This window comes from Mustelus asterias, chromosome 5, assembly GCF_964213995.1.
Source record: "Mustelus asterias chromosome 5, sMusAst1.hap1.1, whole genome shotgun sequence".
NCBI lineage: Eukaryota > Metazoa > Chordata > Chondrichthyes > Carcharhiniformes > Triakidae > Mustelus > Mustelus asterias.
Window position 1 is genome coordinate 53,642,842 of NC_135805.1, and position 18,944 is coordinate 53,661,785.

Here is an 18,944-nt window from a genome sequence, read left to right on the forward strand (position 1 = left end):
CAATGATGAGTTTTAAAAGTGTTTTAAAAATCAATTTGAAAATGAGTTGGTTACAACTGCCACTGTCAAATTACATCACAGCTTTATATTATCTGTCAATGTCATAATTATGAATAAACATATTACTGGTTTCTTTACACATTTCTTGCTTGTCAAATTCATTAGCTCCCATCCTCATGTCCAAACAGCATTGACTCCTTCCTGAGATATTCCTCTGTTTACATCAGTCATCTCCCTATATCTCTGTGAAATAGACTGGTTCATCCAAAGGAATAGAATAGAATAGTACTATTGAATACATACAGAATGTAATTAGAAAAATTAAGTTTAGCTTGTGAGTCTCACCTTCGAAAAGATATATTTGTTTTAAAGGGAATCTGACAACTGGCAGTGGCATGAAACAGGCAGCAACAAATAAGACACTAAAAATTGGGCAGACAACCAATCAGCTACTATATATCCCTGCAATGAAAGGATTTAGCGATAATAAATGGTTAAACTAGGGCATCCCATGGAGCTGAGAAATAAGCAGTTATACTAGGGTTGATTCTCATGGAATAAAAACAGCATTCACAGTATTTTGCTTTTGTTATTACACCCCATGGAGTTGAGAAGGTTAAAGGAAATCTGATGTGGTACATAATGAAGGTAGTTGACATAGGAAAGGTTTCTTGGACTGGAGAATTTGGAACCATTCGGTGTGGAGAGTATTATTTCTTTGGACACATGGAGAAACCAATGGAAAGGAAATTGGTGGGCCATTTAATTAGTGCTCAATCCACAACTTACAACCTCATTGCTCAAAGTAAAAATCGTTCTTGTAATCTTGGAATTGGAACTGAGCAAGTCATTTTTTTACATAAATTGTTGTAAAAACAGAAAGTGAGTATATCCATAAAACCATTGAAGCAGAATTAATGTTAGCATTCAAAATGCAGATAGCTACTCGCTATAGCAATACAAGCCATAAGGGATAACTATCCATTTTCCTGTATTCAACTGTTGGCCTCGGCAATGAATGACAGCCAGGTAATCAACTAATCAGTATCATAAGGGTGTACTTTCCACCCTGAAAGGCCTTTGGGATGCTGACCAGTAAAACCCACCAGCCAACCATCTAATAATCACTGCGCAAGCACATTTTAAGCAAGAGACATATTAGCATCAAGCCAGCAGACTGCCACTAGAAATTGATCACCCTAGGGGCAGCCTGAGAGCTCCAAACCACTCCAATATCAGATGGCCCTGTCTTCCTGGCCCAAATATAGATCCCTTGATGGGGTATCTGGAGTGACAACAGCCTAGGTTGGTCTTATAAATCTTGAGGGGTTACTTTTGCAGCCCCTGGCCACACAGAAATTAAGTATGACTTTCCTTTCTAAACCTCATCAACCCAGCTGCCAGATACTGGCTGGCACAATTATTTTTTAATCAAGAAAATAGTCTCTGACTTTAAGTTCTCTCTTGGAGCTCAAAACTGAAACACTTCCATTAGTCTTTATTTCCTCCTTCCATCTTCCAACTTTTCTGGCAACATTTGGTGTTGTTTCATCATTACTTCCACATTCACCTCACCTCTTTCATTCTTTTCACCTTTAATGGTGTCCAATCCATATGCCATGGCCTTCAACTTGGTTTCTCAAATAAATAAAACACATGAATTGTTTGCAGTGTTTAGGATTAGATAAAGTTAACTGATAAAGTCCACTTTGTTTCCTGAAAATCAGAAAAGACACATTTATGGAATTTGAAATTCCCTTCAGTAATGGCATGAAACAGACAGTTGAAGAACAGCCACCAAAAAATGGGAAGTTGACTGATCTCGAGCACTCATTTTGCCCCATTACCAACATTTTGTTCCACCTCCAAAGATGTGGGTTTATTGAAAACATTAGATTATCACTTTTTTTTCCATTGTTTAATTTGTGAAACAATATTTGATGCTGCCTTGGTTCTTATGCTGATTCTGCTGCAGAACCGTTAAAATGTTTAGCATTGGTAATATGTCAACATGCTAAGTTTTCCTTTCCGCAGCCTGGATTCATACTCACCCTGGAGTCAAAGGATAAACATCTTCATATCGTCACTGGGCAGCACATGGTTAGCACTGCTGCCTCACAGCACCAGGGACCCGGGTTTAATTCCGACCTCAGGTCACTGTCTGTGTGGAGTTTACACATTCTCCCCGTGTCTGCGTGGGTTTCCGCCAGGTGCTCCGGTTTCCTCCCACAATCCAAAGATGTGCAGGTTAAGTTGATTGGCCCTGCTAAATTGCCCCTTAGTGTCAGGGGGACTAACAGGGTAGGTACGTGGGGTTACAGGGATAGGGCCTGGGTGGGAATGGTGTCGGTGCAGACTTGATGGGCTGAATGGCCTTCTTCTGCATTGTAGGGATTCAAAAACTTCTATAAGAATTAGTATGTCCACTTTTAGCATAGTTTCTGGTGAATCAAGAAACTGCTAAGCATTATGCAGAACCTGATGACTGTTTCCTAGTTTAATCCAAAGAGGCCAAAAAATGAGTGGTAGGGAAATGAAAAAAATAGCAATAATGCAATTTGGTGGGGTGGGGCCGGTTGGAACATATAGCATAGTTCTTTCAAAATTGGCTGAAACACAAAAGGACAGGCTCAAACCGGTTTTCTAAGATAACTGGATCTAAGTTATAGAACATAGAACATAGAACAGTACAGCACAGAACAGGCCCTTCGGCCCATGATGTTGTGCCGAGCTTTAGCTGAAACCAAGATCAAGCTATCCCACTCCCTATCATCCTGGTGTGCCTATCCAATAACCGCTTAAATGTTCCTAAAATGTCTGACTCCACTATCACTATCATCTTATTTATAAGATTCTAAGTTTATTGTATAAGCTGATAATGGATGGTAAAAGTTAAACTTCCAGAATTGATATCCATTCTCACCACAAATTTAAAATTTGCAAATGGAAAGACATACACTTGAAAAAGGACAGTTTTAAGGTTGAATGAAATGGAGTTGCATCTTTTAAAGGGGTTTATTCAAAATGGTCCCTTCTTTATTCTTAATATATATAATATATAAATATGTAGATAATACATAGTCAAAATTCACAAGTTGGCTTTAAGAAATGTATACCATTAACAGGTAATTTTGAGAATGTATGTATGTATTATACATGAGTACCACAATACTTGCCCTTTAAGTGCAGAATTGTCATTTTAGTCTGCTTTTATCTCCACAGCTGAGAGAAATCCAAGGCAGTCTCAGAAATATTCTGGAAATAATACTTAAGTTATGTTTTAAATAAAGTAAGAGCAAGTTCAGTAATCGTGTATGAAACTATTGTCATTTCAGTTATAACCTCGATTATTATAGTCAAGAAATATGAAACGGGTAGAGTGTTCGGAATGACAGGCTTCACAAGCAGGTACAGATGAGAAAACGAAAGGTCAGGGCTAACGTGACCTAGCAATTGAGTTAAATAGGAAAGCCATGTGCTCAGTTCTTGTTTCTTGAAGAAACAAAATGTGGATAGCGAAAAATAAGCTGGGCGAAAACCAGAAAAGACTTTGAGGCCATTTGGCCTTCGGCTTTTATGAGTGCTTTCCCTCCGTGAATGCCAAGGCCAGATATTGAAGTCATGCAGCCACGCATTCTGGATATGGGCTCCCAGCAGCAAGGCAGCCGAGCGAGGCCACATATTGCAGCCTCGTATATAGTGAGGTGAGGGGGGAATTATGGGTCATGTGTGCATATTAATGCTTCTATTGTAATCTATGTAAATGTAATGTATTTGTTTGCTATGACCAATGGCATCAAGACATACAAAATAACTGAATGGATACTTTTGTAAGTTCCTGACGTTGTTTTTCTTTAGAAAAGCTGCCAAATAAATATCAAATAAAGCATTTGACAATCAAACGTTATTCACACGACATAATGTGGAGAACCCTGCAAGGGTACATCTCCCAATTGCCATCGACGCCATGGACAACTCTGCTATTCGCCTTGGCTGGGGCAAAACCTATCCCTCAACGTCCAGCGATGGATGGTAAAATTTGTCCACTGTCCCGAAACGTAAGGTTTAAATGGCACAATTTATAACTTGAATAAATATCTCGACATTAAAACATCCTGAAATTCAGCAGGTTTTCTGACCGAATATAATTTTTAAAATCTCTCAGGAACAAATACACACTGATATTATAGGTGCAGTTTATTGCTTTACTGAAAGATGAAAGAGAGAGAAAAAAACCCATTTCATTTCGGAAGCAAGGTTTATTATGTGTTCGTTTGTTTCTTGAAGACAGATTGGTTTTCATTCAACCAGTAGGTGGACAGACCTAGCAACATAATCTGTCTGAGAAGTGAAGCAGCATCACATTTAAACTGAATAAAATACAACAAAACCACAAGGTACTCAACGTTTTTTTCTTAAAATGAGACCACAACTGGACAATAAACAAGTTCTACCCATCACCTTTACAATGTGTCTAGTGAACAGAAATCAGATAGTGGACTATCTAGCGTCAAGCATTTTCAACCCACTCACAGAGGTATGGAATCATAGATAAATACCCCGCTACTGGCTCACCATATTTACAATCCCATTAAATTAACATTAAATAAATATATACAAACATGACAATGACAACCCGCCCTCCCCCTCCAAGCTGATTCCCAATGGCGATTCGGCAGAACTGATGTTCCAAGTTGTATAACTGTCTGGAAATTTTAAAAAAAAAGATAATCAGGTTGCCTAAACACCAGAGTCAAAACATTTTTTCCCCTAGCATGTGACAAGGATGGGAACGGTCCAAACTATGTTATCTGCTCATAACGTGTTTTTGGCACATTGTAGTAATGAGTTCAAAGCACATTTTGACAACGTAGCATCCAGTCTAAATGTATAAGCAACTTGTAAAGAATTGAGGGTGATTAAAGTGTCATATTCGTTCATGGCGTGGGAGAAGGGGACCCCTGGCAGCATTGTTGAAGGCTATGATATTTTGTTGAATTTACGACTGTTTCACACTATGGCTGCGAATTAGAAACTTGCCATATTCAGTGTTAAAGGATGCCACTCAGGTAAAAGGTTCATTTGGAAGGTATGGTAAACAAAGATGTTCATTCAAACTGACTTCGCGTACTGAGTGCACTTATTTTGTAACATTTATACTTGATTTACAATAATATCGATTATCAGATGGTTGCTGGACATACTTCAGCTGGCACGGGAGATTATTGAAATCAGGATACGATCTGTTTGATATTGTCAGGGAGTTTCTCGAGGATTGGTGATGAGAACGTTACGAAATGGGCGGAGGTGACACATTCCTTCCTGTGTCAGTAAGTCATTTATTAAATAAAAATTATGCTCTTCAATCGATTTTTAAAAATGTTTGCACTGGGCAGTGATAATTGTAAAGGTTTCTGTTAATCGGTGGTTTAGCAAATGTCACACGCCAAACGCCGCTATAAACGCGCTGGATCTGTTAATTGCATTTATTTGTGGGTGTCTGACCAGGTCAAAGCGTTTTAGACTGAGTTACAACATCAGTGTGATCTGACTTTTAATCCAATTCTTGACCAATTTGCGATATTCATCGTCAATTTCTAATTACTTTCCGTTGCACATTGGACACTATATTTTGTCAACTTTTAAGGTTAGAGTGAGGGGATGGGGGAAGGGAGTTAACAGCGCAATTAGGTTTTCATCACTTTACCAAAAAGACGGCACGGTTACGATGGACCGAATGACCTCCTTCTGTTCCGTAAACTTGTATGGCTGCATATTAAGAGAGGAGAGCAAAATCGGCATCAGACAGCTAAAGATAAGCTGAACATTTCATGTGCCGGGCATTTAAAACCTCTGTTACTAATCTTGCATGTATCTCAGTTGGCTTTAACTATGAGGTTAATCAGATCTGCGTGTGTCTTTTGAACTGCAGTGACCCCGGAATTCCAGGAATCCACGGTCACCCAATCTGATGCACAAACTGTTCCTTGTGCAGTAGTTCCTCACCTGTTCAGACCCTAGAGGGGGACGGAGGGGACAAAGCAGCCGAGGATGGGGAGGGGGAGAGGGGTTGGGAATATGTATGGTGGAAGCAATAGAATGAAAGCCTGCCTTTCCCCTGCTTATCTGACAGTGTTTGAGTTTGTGTCTCTGTATGCCCTGTTTGTGAGCATTTCTCCACTCCACCTGACGAAGGGGCAGCGCTCCGAAAGCTAGTGGCATTTGCTACCAAATAAACCTGTTGGACTTTAACCTGGTGTTGTTAAACTTCTTATTGTATCTGACAGTGTTGCAGGTGATATTCACTTTATCCAGTGGCGTTTTGACAAGAGTGGAAGCGGATTATATTTATGTATAAAGTGGCCCTAGAATTACTGCATCAATACTGGTCAAACACTGAGGTTTACCCGTCGAAATACCAACTTTGTATCTGTTTCAGGACAAAACGGGGTTATCATCAAAAGCGGATTGACCTCCGATCGGGTTACATGAAAGTCCTCAACACAGGAGGTTGGGTTGTTTTGTCTTAACCTGGGGGTAAACTTTAATGCATCAGTTTATCCTCACAATTTGGAATTGGTCGCCATTTACCACTGCCATTCATTTTTTGTCGATGACAGAAGCGGCCCTGAGTCAGTGGAAAGAAAATAGGCAGCAAACAATATATTTCATAAATTGATCCTGTTCGCTTATTGCATTCTACTTACCACAGAATTCTAAAGAACAATCCACACAATGGCAGTGACCATTGCCCATATATCTGATTCCCTTGCAGATTCTCGGGGACCTGGGGTCTTACTGTCAGTGACGGTTTTAACTCGGAATATCAATGTATTTTGTCGAATAAAAAATGATTCAAAATTATCAAGAGTAAGTGCCGAAGTAACAAACCAGTCAAACATTCCTTTCACACCTGAATACTCCCAGGATTCCAACTTTCCTGCCATGTATCTGATGAGTTTGGCCAGTATTTTTTGATGCCGGGGTGGCTTTGGGAGATAACACTCCACCATAACCCACCTGTGGACTCACCGAGAAACACAGGTTCGGCTTGTGGGCAACTCCTCCACTGAAATGCATAGCCTGGGGGCAAAGAAGTGGGAATCAAGGAAAACACGTGAAAAGGAAAACTTTTTCATAGAAATCATAGAAACCCTACAGTGCAGAAGGAGGCCATTCGGCCCATCGAGTCTGCACCGACCACAATCCCACCCAGGCCCTACCCCCACATATTTACCCGCTAATCCCTCTAACCTACACATCCCAGGACTCTAAGGGGCAATTTTTAACCTGGCCAATCAACCTAACCCGCACATCTTTGGACCGTGGGAGGAAACCGGAGCACCCGGAGGAAACCCACGCAGACACGAGGAGAATGTGCAAACTCCACACAGACAGTGACCCGAGCCGGGAATCGAACCCGGGACCCTGGAGCTGTGAAGCAGCAGTGCTAACCACTATGCTACCGTGCCGCCCCAATTTTCTCAAAAGAGCTTTGCGTTTTGTACAACGTCACAGGGTTTTTTTTCTTTTTATATCAAAAAATGATTCATTTAGTAGGGTAATATAACTATGCTCACAAGTAATGAGAAATGTTGTTGGATGGCCAACCATTTGAATACAAGACTGTAAAGTGGCTGTACATTCTAGCAAGAAAGACGCAAGATGTGAAGAAGAGCAATACGGAACAATGACTGTATGCTGAAAATATTAAGAGGTGTTTTAATAGTTATGACTACCATATGGCTGTCCGACAGATTAATAGGGTCCAAATTGTTGAATGTTACAATAATGCCTTGCTTCTAAATCGATAATTACTGTAACTGGATATGCTCAAAACCGTGTCCAGATGCAGATAACTGCATCACTCTCATTCTTCGAACCGCAAAGTGGGATTAATGAGGAACAATCAGGCTCCATGATTTGCCTATCGTGCTTTACTAACTGTTCAGGTGTGGAACTTGGTGCGTGTCGCCCTCGCCCCACTTCGTCTCCCCTTACAATATTGCTATTAAACTTGTTTCAAACTCTTACGCAGGCGAGATCTGAGTACAGCGCTGTTCCATTGACCGAAACACAGTAGATGGGAAGCAATTCGAAATGTTTATACATTCATAACTGATTAACGTTTCCTGGGCCGTGAGGACAGAATTTGTTATCCTTTCCAGGAAATACAGAAAACAAACACAGTTAAGAAACAAGAACGCTGTTATTGTTAGAAGAACGCCACTCCTTTAGTCCCAGAGAGCCCCAGGACTTCCAGGCAACCCAGCTCCAAGAATCTGCATGCTAATCTAAATCCATGGTTTACCTACCGGCCCGTGTCTGCTGACCTGCAATAACCAATACTCTCTTTTAAACATAGCCCTCGTCCTTTTTCTCCGAGTGCTTGCTGTCAGTTTAATAAAGTATTGGGCAGGGTGTTAACTTACTTATGTATGAGTACAACTGACTAACTAACAACGATTAATGTAATCTTGAAAATATACATGTATAATTTGGAAACAAAAAGACAACATTGACAAGTGTCTATGGTGCAATTCTGAAAAGAGGTTCTTTTGGGACCAGCAAATATTTTATTAACTGCGAATTTTCTTCCTGGATGATTATACCAGACTGTTCTGATATTGTAATGGTCCATATGTTTGCTGCTAAAATCTCCCATCGACAATTCCGGCCATCAGTTCACTAGGTGTAAGGACTTTTGTAAGGACAGTGCCTTCAGTGTGTTCACTGGCCAACTCTGTCCAAATTCATATTGAGCAAACGTCACATAAGCTGAGATCAAAAGTGCTTTGGGTGGAGATGTTGCTTACTCGTCCTCTGAGCTGAGGGAGGTTGCACGATAAGTTAAGCGTCCTTGAAGGGACAGTGGAAAGGTCTTTTTAAAAAGCAGCAAAAACAAGATCGATCAAAATGCTAATGGCTTTTAAGGGGAGTAACCTCTCGTACTGAGCATTTAACTAGATGCTGCCAAACGCAGAACAATTATTGAAAGGAAGACGGGTTAAATTTAATGATGTGTCGGAATGTACCAAGAATTAAAGAGAGTGCGTCATTTGGTGGGGGTGGGGTGTGGGGTAGAGGTGGACCACTGCCCATTTCTATTATGCGATATTCCCTTCTCATTAATCTCTGTTGGATTTCAGTCTGTCTCTTTGAAGTGAACTCACTGTCTGGCTGTACTCGTTCTTTCGCAGTTTTTTTTTTGCAATGCTGGTGTTCACCTTGAACTTGATCTGACAACTGCAATCGAGGGTGAATAATTATCTCCTTAGAGCTCCATCCCTCGTTTAGATTCATGTGGAGCGGAAGGTGATGGTCAGCCATGCCACTGACTGTAGGGTGATGTCTGGAGTTAGAATGAGCAGGTACATGTCATTACTGTCACCATATGTTAAATTTTGTGTGCAAACCATTAGATCATTGAGAGTATAGGCTCTGTATTAAAGCTAATGCATCCAAACAGGGAAATAAAAGCTATTAAGTGTTTATGTTACCTGATAGTCATTTTCGTTTTGCTGAAATGTTTCCATCCTCATAACATGCAGAACTGTGCACAGAAATCGGACCTGAAATGAACGTGGGACCAAAGGATTTTGATAATAATATTTTAAAAATCAATCAATTTGCAGTCGCACAAAGGGATCTTGGAATCACCTGCCATTCTGACATAAAATGGAAGTCAAAATGTTTGCAAAATTGGAAAAATACCAAGAAAAAATGTCTTGATGCCTTGCATCCAGGTCCATTGTGGTTGCAAACAGTTGACCCAGTGTTGCTCCGTTATGTGTGCGTTGTTGTCCTTTCCAAGTCAATAGAAGATTTTTTTTTATATAAAGCTACAGAAAATAAAAAGTTTGGAGGACTGTTTCTCATTTCCTGTTCTTTTCCTCCTTGTCTCCAGTTTTGCTGCCTGCCTCCCCACCAGATGTGTGTCTATTTGGGTTGTTGTTTAGGAACATCTTGTCCAGTCCCTTTAATGCTTCCGTCAGGTAGTTCTGGACAGCTGTGAGAGCAGCACAAATGGCAGGAGAGCCAAAACCATGCGTAATGAGGCTAAAGTGAGTCAAACAGCTCTGGATGCCTGGGTCTAGGATGGGGTTGGGCCTGGTGTTCCCCAATGGAGATCGATCCTGTGCCAGCAGATCTGTAAATTCTTTGCAAAGTTGCCTGGGGGTTAAGAAAACAAGACAAAAGAATGCTGCCGTCAGATAACACAAATCAGATGTATGCAATGCACATTATCCGGTTGCTATGGAAATTGGTTTAACCCCATCCCCCCCCCCCCCCACCTCCCCCCGCCCCACCACCCCCCTCAACCCGCACACCGCGATTAACGAAAAGCTGCCTGTACGGCATTGAGTTCCAAAGTATACGAATGTCTACAATAGTCTTCTCTACAACTACAATTGTCAAAGAAGTCAGGATGTTTTTAATGGAATCTCATATGTTCTCAATCCCCGTAATGACCCACGGATGTGAATCTTTCTTTAATTTAGTAAGGAATGAACGTAGTGGTGCAAACTAAATATAGATTAATCTTATTGTGAAATAATTCTGTTGAAAGCAGCGCAGGTTCATACCGGTGGAAGAGTTAAGCTTAGGTAGGGTTACACGTCTACTGGGGGGGGGGGGAGTCATTTTTCAACCAATAACACGTGAGCGATAGCAGCATAATTTGGTCATTGGAAGCAAATATCTTGCGCCTTAAGAAGTGCGCGAAATCAGAAATCATTACAAATGAACACCCCGGCGAACACATGGAAAACTAATTCAAACAGGGCATTTTGGAATCGAATCAGAGAGGGCATGAAATTTTCAGGGGAGTTAATATTTAAAGAGTTAAATCGCAGATTTACACTTGTGGATTCCAGTGAAAGTCAAATAGTTCTCAGAGCTTTCCACTCGCTGCTCGTAAAGGCACTGTATGGTATAAACTTCGTTCTGTCTAGTTTCTGGTAAATTAAGGTTTTGTTTAAAGAACATTATTGAACATCGAGTGACTAGGGAGGCACATTAGGTCAGCATGCTGTTACTTTACTTCCAGTGAATCGGGTTAAATCCAGGTTGACAGGGAAATAGAGTTCATAGAGTTTCACAGCATGGAAATAGGCCCTTCGGCCCAACTAGTCAATGCCGCCCAGTTTTTACCACTAAGCTAGTCCCAGTTGACCGCATTTGGCCCATATCCCTCTGTGCCCATCTTAACCATGTAACTGTCTAAATGTGTTTTAAAAGACAAAATTGTACCCGCTTCTACTGCTGCCTCTGGCAACTCGTTCCAGACACTCGCCACTCTCTGAGTGAAATAAATGCCCCTCTGGACCCTTTTGTATCTCTCCCCTCTCACCTTAAATCTATGCCCTCTAGTTTTAGACTCCCCTACCTTTGGGAAAAGATGTTGACTATCTTCTACCTCATCTATGCCCCTCATTATTTATAGACCTCTATAAGATCACCCCTAAGCCCCTTACACGCCAGGGAAAAAGTCCCTGTCTATCCAGCCTCTCCTTATAACTCAAACCATCCAGTCCCGGTAGCACCCCAGTAAATCTTTTCTGCACTCTTTCTGGTTTAATGGTATCATTATATTTCTATAGGCTGACCAAAACTGTACACAGTATTCCAAGTGTGGCCTTAGTAATGTCTTGTACAACTTCAACAAGACGTCCCAACTCCTGTATTTAAATGAATGTTTGTTCTGTTGATTGTCCGAATTGAATTCCCCAGAGTGAGCGATGGGGTTAGGGAGATACCGTAGAGGTTGAATCTCGGCAGTGGTTCTACCGCTCACCCCGCGAAAGAGCCAGGAAACCCAGGGAAACGGTGTGAAACTAACGGGAACCTAACCGAAGTCAGGGAGGACCAGTGGGAGGTGCTTCCCCGACTTTCCATCCCAACGAAATCCGCCACCACCCCCCGCCCCCCCTCCCCCCACATGAGCAAATTGATATTTAAACTCTGCTTCTAAGGAACTTGAACCTTAGCTTGACTCTGAGGTAGTTCATGGTTTGAGTATAAGTTTGGTCTAATAGGGTGAAAATAATTTAAAGAATCTCTGCAAGAGGTAACACCACACTTATATTTAACATTGCACGCAGTGTATTTCTAACACGCGTTTAATCTGGGATTTGACGTGTTCAAGGCCCTATGGTCCTCTTGCACATTTTCCCAACCTATCTGGAAAAACTGGGAATGTCCACAGGGTGCTCCTGTTTCTGAAGGTTTAAATTCCCCGCATGCGCAGAACACTCTCAGTCTCCTGCGTGGGACATTTGCAGTTCCAAACTGAGAGTACAAACTAATCCCTGTATGGTTGGAACTTAGACCACAGCCACCCGGATCAAACCGGAAGCTACCGTATAATTGCAACACCTGACCTGGAAATAATGAATATGTATACGGAGTGTTGAAATGGAAAAGTGTTCCCATTTCCCAGCATTAGCCTTCTTCAACTTGACACACAAATGATCTCACCGAAACACTCCCTGAAGAAAATATTTGAATAGAAAGGTTTCACAATGAAGAAAATTAAAATCTCAGAACACTGAGAGGTCGTTAATACACTGTGAATTATTTATAATCTAACACCCTGTTGCCAACTGGTTTAACAATTTACCGAGTAATATCGTTTTCGGAATGACAAGGCTGGCACCTAGATTATTTTCTTCTGTGTCTAGCGGCTCTGCATGAGGGTCCATGCCAATGCCACCGACAGAATGCGCCATTGCATTCCTTTGAATATCACCTTTTCTTTGTTAATCTTATCAACGGCCAGACAATATAGAACTGGGAGTGATTACAGGACAGCAATTTCATTAATGGAGGCTTATAGAACAAAAACTATGAGAAATAAGTCTAAAAGGATTAGTGGCATCATTTCAAACCTAAATTATCATGCAGCCATGTAATCATTTCCACTGTATAGGTTTTAATTCAACAATATATAGACTGTGACGTTCATAAGGATATTTCGGACCCACTTAGAATATTCGGATCCACACGAGAGTATTGTGAATATTAATGTTCAAAGTATTCTACGCCCCGGATGCCGGGTCGACCCACTGTGAAGAATTGGGATGCAGTCACTGGTTTCATGAATGATCAACAGTTAATTTCTGGGGAATAACCCAATTACTACATGTTATACAGAAATAACATTCCAATAAAAATACAAGAACATGTATGGTGAGTAGTCTTCAATGACCATGAAATTATGCGTATTTCAATGGCGCACTTGATAGAAACTCTGATAATATCAACGCACAGGATGAGAAAAGATTGGTAAACTTGGAGCCAAAAATATCTTGTTATCATTATTGTCGATATCATTAATACTGAGAATTGTTGAGTAGTTAGCCGGAAACTTTTGTAAATGGGGCCAAACAAATCATTGCTTTATACATGAGCCTCAAATAATGAAGCTATCAAAATGTAACTTCATACATCTTTATACTTTGAACATCCCCAACAACAAGAACAAAGATGCACCACTCCTATACAAAGCTCTTAAACACGTAATGATGGGGGATAGTGGTGGCGAGGGAGGGGGATGGGCAGTAGGGAGATGCGGTTTAGTCTGGCCGAAGTTTATTTGCAGAAAATCCACAGAGATATTAGACGGCGGGCAATCCCGGCCACTTTGCAGTCGGAAATCCTGATGACAACAAATGTTCAATGAATTATATTTTTAAACAATATAATATTTGTTTCTTTTTGGCGTTCTCCGTCTCTGTTGTCCTTTCCCCCTCCCTATGCTGTTTTCCGCGTGTGTGGTAAGGTAACACGCATATAAGAGAGACGCATAGGAAATTGCTGTGGGAACATTCTAAACGCCTGCATTCATCGTCCTTGTAATTTTTTTTTACTATGTAAAGTAGGAAACGTTCACTGTGAAGGATTAATGGCAGGGAAGCCAAGCGCTTCTAGTCTTCAAAGAAAAAGAATCGCCTGCAAGCAATTAAACTTCTGAGATTGTAATATCTTCTGACCCGGCGGAAAGAAACAATTAAATTCAAATCACGTCTAGCTAACATCTGGACAAATTTGAGCAAATGATTTTTCAGTCTTTTCTTTCCAAAATCATTGGTGGGAATTTTAGGGGGTTTTCCGCCATAATGTTATAAACAACCACAAAGATATTTTTAAAGACATTATTTTGTCTTTGTCGGATCTGATTAAAACTGCAAGAACTCATTAAGATTTGGAGTAATTATTTATACTGTTCTGAAAACTATTTTTTTAACTCCCAGCGTACTGCGTAAAACAAACCGTGGCTTGATCATTTAAATGTATCTAAGTGTTTAGCACCCACTTTTCCCACTGAAGGAAACAATGTTTTAAAGTTTTGGGAACTCCTATTTAAAGACCCAGTTTTTAAAAGGCATAAAATCAGCGACCAGTTTATGCAATTCACCATTTTGTTTCTGTCTACTCCAACTGTGTGTTGATGCATTTGTTGGAAAAAGCCTAAAATCACAGTGGAGCTTTCAGTCAGGCACATGCTGCTTGAAGCAGATGCAACACAAGTCATCCACCTAATTTCAAATATCGCATTCTGTTCATGTTTCATTGCCGAGCACCTACAATATTAATCACAACCGATTGTTTCTGCGGTCCCTCAAAATAATAAGTGAATGACTCACTTTGTGGCCAGAATCATGTTCTTTCGGGAGTGCAACTCGCTGGGATCTGTGTGCTGTCTGTTCAGGTAGTCGGCCGCAGCTTTGGCAGGGAATTCTGTTTCACAGATATACCCAAAATCCCGGGCTAAATGCACGGCTTCACCTGTAAGACAGAACCAAAATAATTTTCATTCATTGTTCATATAAAGAAACATATGGACTTGCGTATGCAAGTTTTCACCTATATCCTATGTATACCAATATCTGCATACATATTTATCAAAGGGCTGGAAAGTGAATGGAGCAAAGAACTAAATCATGAACAATATTAACCGTGCATTGACCTAATCTGTTACAATTTACATTTCGAGAGTTTTGTGTCCACGCCGCACCGTGCGGTGCCAGTATCAGTAGTATTAAGTGTCCCTCTCGGGTAGGTTATGTCTCGTAATGTACTATCCTTGCACCAGCTCCGAATATTCTCTGCAGAACCTCCTCTGAGAATTCAGGAGAATCTCCAAGCTGAGAAGTAAATGGGCTCCCAATATGTTATATTCTTACATCTAATAAATTTAACATTGAGATGATCTGATTAACAAATATGCATATGCTAATTTAGCAATCCCTGTCTCCTGTCGGCGAAACTGGAAGGAGAGGTCAAAAACAAGTTATCTGCGGCTAATATTTTACACAATACACGCCATTCCAATTTAAAATCTTCAGTTTATAATGTTCCCTTTTTGCATGATTTACTTTTTTATACAGATGATAGATAGATAGATAGATAGATAGATAGATAGATAGATAGATAGATAGATAGATAGATATAATTCTATGTTAAGAATAGAGTGTGGGGAAATAATTCTATATTAAGAATAGAGCGTAGGGGAGGGGTGAGGGGAATACCTGGGAAATTGGAATGGGAGTAGATTGGAATTGGTATTATTTGGAGCTCGCATCTCACATCCAGATTTAGATAGGTTTTTAACTTATACATAGTTCATAAACATTGAAAGCAAAACTCACACATCTGGTTATCGATACAAAGTGGCTTAACCACTACTGTGAGTATACATTGTCAAAATAAAGCTTCTAAGAACTGAAAGGAAACATTTGGATTAATTCGCTTTTTTTGCAAAATGGTAGCTATGTTGTTACCTCTTGGCCTACATGTTATGTGTTCAGTAATTAGACGGCGCATACATGTTGCTGAGTTTGTCGGGTTATGTGATGGCTTGCTTTATTGATATCGTAGTGGCTAAGATGTTCGTTATTTACCTCAGGTAGATGTTTAAGTATTTGCTGTAGGCAATCTAAAACAAATGCCCGTTGAACTACATTCATTCCAAAGCAGTTGACTGTTATGAAGGGGCTGACTGTGGAACATTTATCTTTGAAAAGATAAATATTGTAATTAAACGAAGGACCCCCAGGAGTTTCTAACAAGCAGCAACTGAGTGTTACTTGCCAAAATAACAAACTGCAACAGTGAAGTGTGAGCTTTCAGAATGTGATCAGTAATGTCTGATGGCACTCATGCAGACGCAAGAAGAATAATTACAATCCATCTATCTGTTTGTCTATCTGTCATGGAATATATATTCTGTATATGGATATCCGTCTGTCTTAGTCATGCAAGGAGCTGCTATCCAGCATTCTCCACATAAAATATTGAGAACTTAGGTACATTTCCAAATGAAAATTAGAAACACTGTATTGCCAATTATGGCTAAATAACACGGTGCGATTTATTTCCATTGGGGACAATAAACGACAATACAATAAACAAGACAGTTTACTTTGGAGCAAGGCAATTCTTAAATACTACCGTTTGCAAACTTTCTGGATCAATTAAGAACAGCTAAACCAAATCCTCATCAGAATGATTTAAATTGCCGTAAACTGATAAATACTCTCTTGTTCCCGCCCTCCTCTATCTCTGAGATGTTTTTAAAACGCAGTTTAAACAGCACAGACCAGATAGAAAATACCTATTCCCTACATAGCTATTTTAAGTATGCATGTGTGTTTATTAAGAACACTCTGCAGGGAGTTCCATGTCACCAACCTTCGCCGCCTGATGCTGATGTTTCAGAGTGCAGGGAAGGCTGGGTAACACTACAAAGCCAAGCTCTGGGGGAATTCCAGTAGATAATGCCTCAACCCTCCAGCAGTGAATCTTTTCAAACAAAGTACTTTGCAGGGGATAGCTTAGACCCTGCATATGAAATTATCATCAGCACTAGATGATTCAAACAGATACCGTACAGCTAATGATCAAACAAAGCATTGTCTTTTTTTAAAAAAAATGATTTAGCCCTAATGACGGTGTTGCCATAAAACACATATTCATAAATTACAATTTTCAATTTCTGTTGCATCTTCTGGAGAACAGAATTGGAAAAAAACATAGTTTAATCAGCTCACTAATGTTAAATATTTATTATGTTGACCCATACAGGAACGATAATTGTGTGTATATATATATATACAGATATAAACGAGTGTGTCAGAAGCCGTGGTAAACAGAAAAGGGGTAACAGTTAGGCATTCTACATATCTACAATGTCAATTTTCCTATTATGAACCATTCAACAATATTATAGAATATTTCAGTACTACTACCAGAATACACAAGATTAACGACTCTTTGGTTGTTTAAAAATATATAACATTAATTCCATTAATTATTTAATTGATAACCCGGCTCAGTTTTCGTAAAATCAGACGCGTTTGTATTCTTTATTGAGAAATGATATGATCTCTTTACATAATCGTGCACACACGAATGATAGTCATTTTTTTCTAAACATGTTTTAGCTGGCATTAATACTGGGCTGGGGAAGCGATGCTGGGAAATTATGAGTGAGAAGAAACGGGTACTCAAATGTACTTCATAGCTGTGCACAGGAAGATAAATAGAAATATAAAGAGGATAGAAGTGTGTGTGTGTGTTTGTGTGTGCGTATGCGTAACCAGTTTTTTGAAAACGCTAAACATTTCAACATACGAACATTTGACGACAACTACAAATTATTCATGAAGGTTAACTAAAACCCCTTATGGCCACAAGGTAAATGCATTTCTAACATTTATTATTATTTTTGCACACCATACGTCTGCAAAATCAATTAATTAATTATATAATTTCTCTTGGAAGTTCAAATAAATTGTTTGCTTAACATGTTTTATTTAATCGTGAAAGTAGAATAACTATGATATTTTGGTCACTAATTCCCACAACTATCTTTAGTGCAATGAGCATTGGTCAATGTGCAAGCCATATATATAAAATAACGCAGCGAAATTATATTCCTGTCATCATGATCTATATTGAATACGGGCACATAAATAATCAGCTTTCTTGGGTGATTCAGGTAAGTTATTGTGGACGGCATTAATTTTGGGGCCATCTGCCCATCAGGTCCAGCCAAGAGAGTTCCTTAATGAAAGTGTTACCGTGTCTTTACCTTCTACGAGCGAGGTTAGTAAAGTGACATTTGCAGCTTTACGTCTGCCTGCGGGTAAATTTAATCCGATCTTCTCTAGCTTTTCTCTCAACGACCTTCCACCGTTTTTCGATTTGGCTCTGAAAACAATAAAGAATACATTTTCAAACTCTGCAATACAATAAGAAGCCGTCTTTATACTATGTGTGTTTCTGTGTAGAACCGTTCAAAGACTACGCGCGCCCATAAGATTTCATACATCCCGGAAAAGGAAGACTCCATTAAAAGGTGACTTTGCACACGAGGTTTCAGCGGAAATTTATAATGATACCCATGGGCCAAGTCATTATTTCTTAAAGATGCAGTTATACAGCTATTTTCATCTTAACAGTGAGCTGTTTTGGATGTGTATGAACCCAAACATGGCAGCATAATTGGAAGTCAACTCCCAAGGTAAACCCAGTACACGAAAGGCAGGAAATTGTGACATCATGCCACGGGACTCCTTCTCCCACCATTTTGAGTTCACATGAGGTGCACTCTAACGTCAGGTCAAAGCAAGGCCGTCTTTCAAAATACGGAATTGGTCAATTAGACGATCTTGGCACTTTATAAACTTATCTTTTTTTATTTTAGAAGGTGATTTTCTCTTGTTTCCTCAAGTCAAAATCTGAGTTTTTCTTAGTACATTGGAGGTGAGGCACTGTTGGCAGCATAACCTTGGTGAATCAGCTACCTACTCCACGAGCCTAACTCTGGTAACTGCAAAATAACTGCAGCCTTCGAGTACTGCCGCCTCAAAGAACCGCAGCCTCAGGAAACCGCAGCCTCAAGGTAATGCAGCTCTGGGTACTTCAGTTCAGGGTAT

General features: G+C 40.0%; 1 protein-coding gene across 4 annotated transcripts in view; it reads right to left on the reverse strand.

Moving 5' to 3' along the window:
- Positions 1 to 4,242: 4,242 nt before the first annotated feature.
- Positions 4,243 to 18,944, reverse strand: part of tfap2b (transcription factor AP-2 beta) — a 57,696-nt gene continuing 42,994 nt past the window's right edge. For 2 of the 4 annotated variants that reach the window (XM_078212602.1, XM_078212604.1), the window contains exons 5-7: positions 18,098 to 18,216; positions 14,649 to 14,790; positions 7,535 to 10,173 (exon numbers count right to left, since the gene is read on the reverse strand). In XM_078212602.1, coding sequence (XP_078068728.1) covers positions 9,876 to 10,173; positions 14,649 to 14,790; positions 18,098 to 18,216 — 559 coding nt within the window. In that variant the 3' untranslated portion in view covers positions 7,535 to 9,875. Of the gene's footprint in view, positions 4,707 to 7,534; positions 10,174 to 14,648; positions 14,791 to 18,097; positions 18,217 to 18,944 lie in introns of those variants that run through there. The other 2 variants (XR_013497758.1, XR_013497759.1) reach the window with 2 other exon arrangements.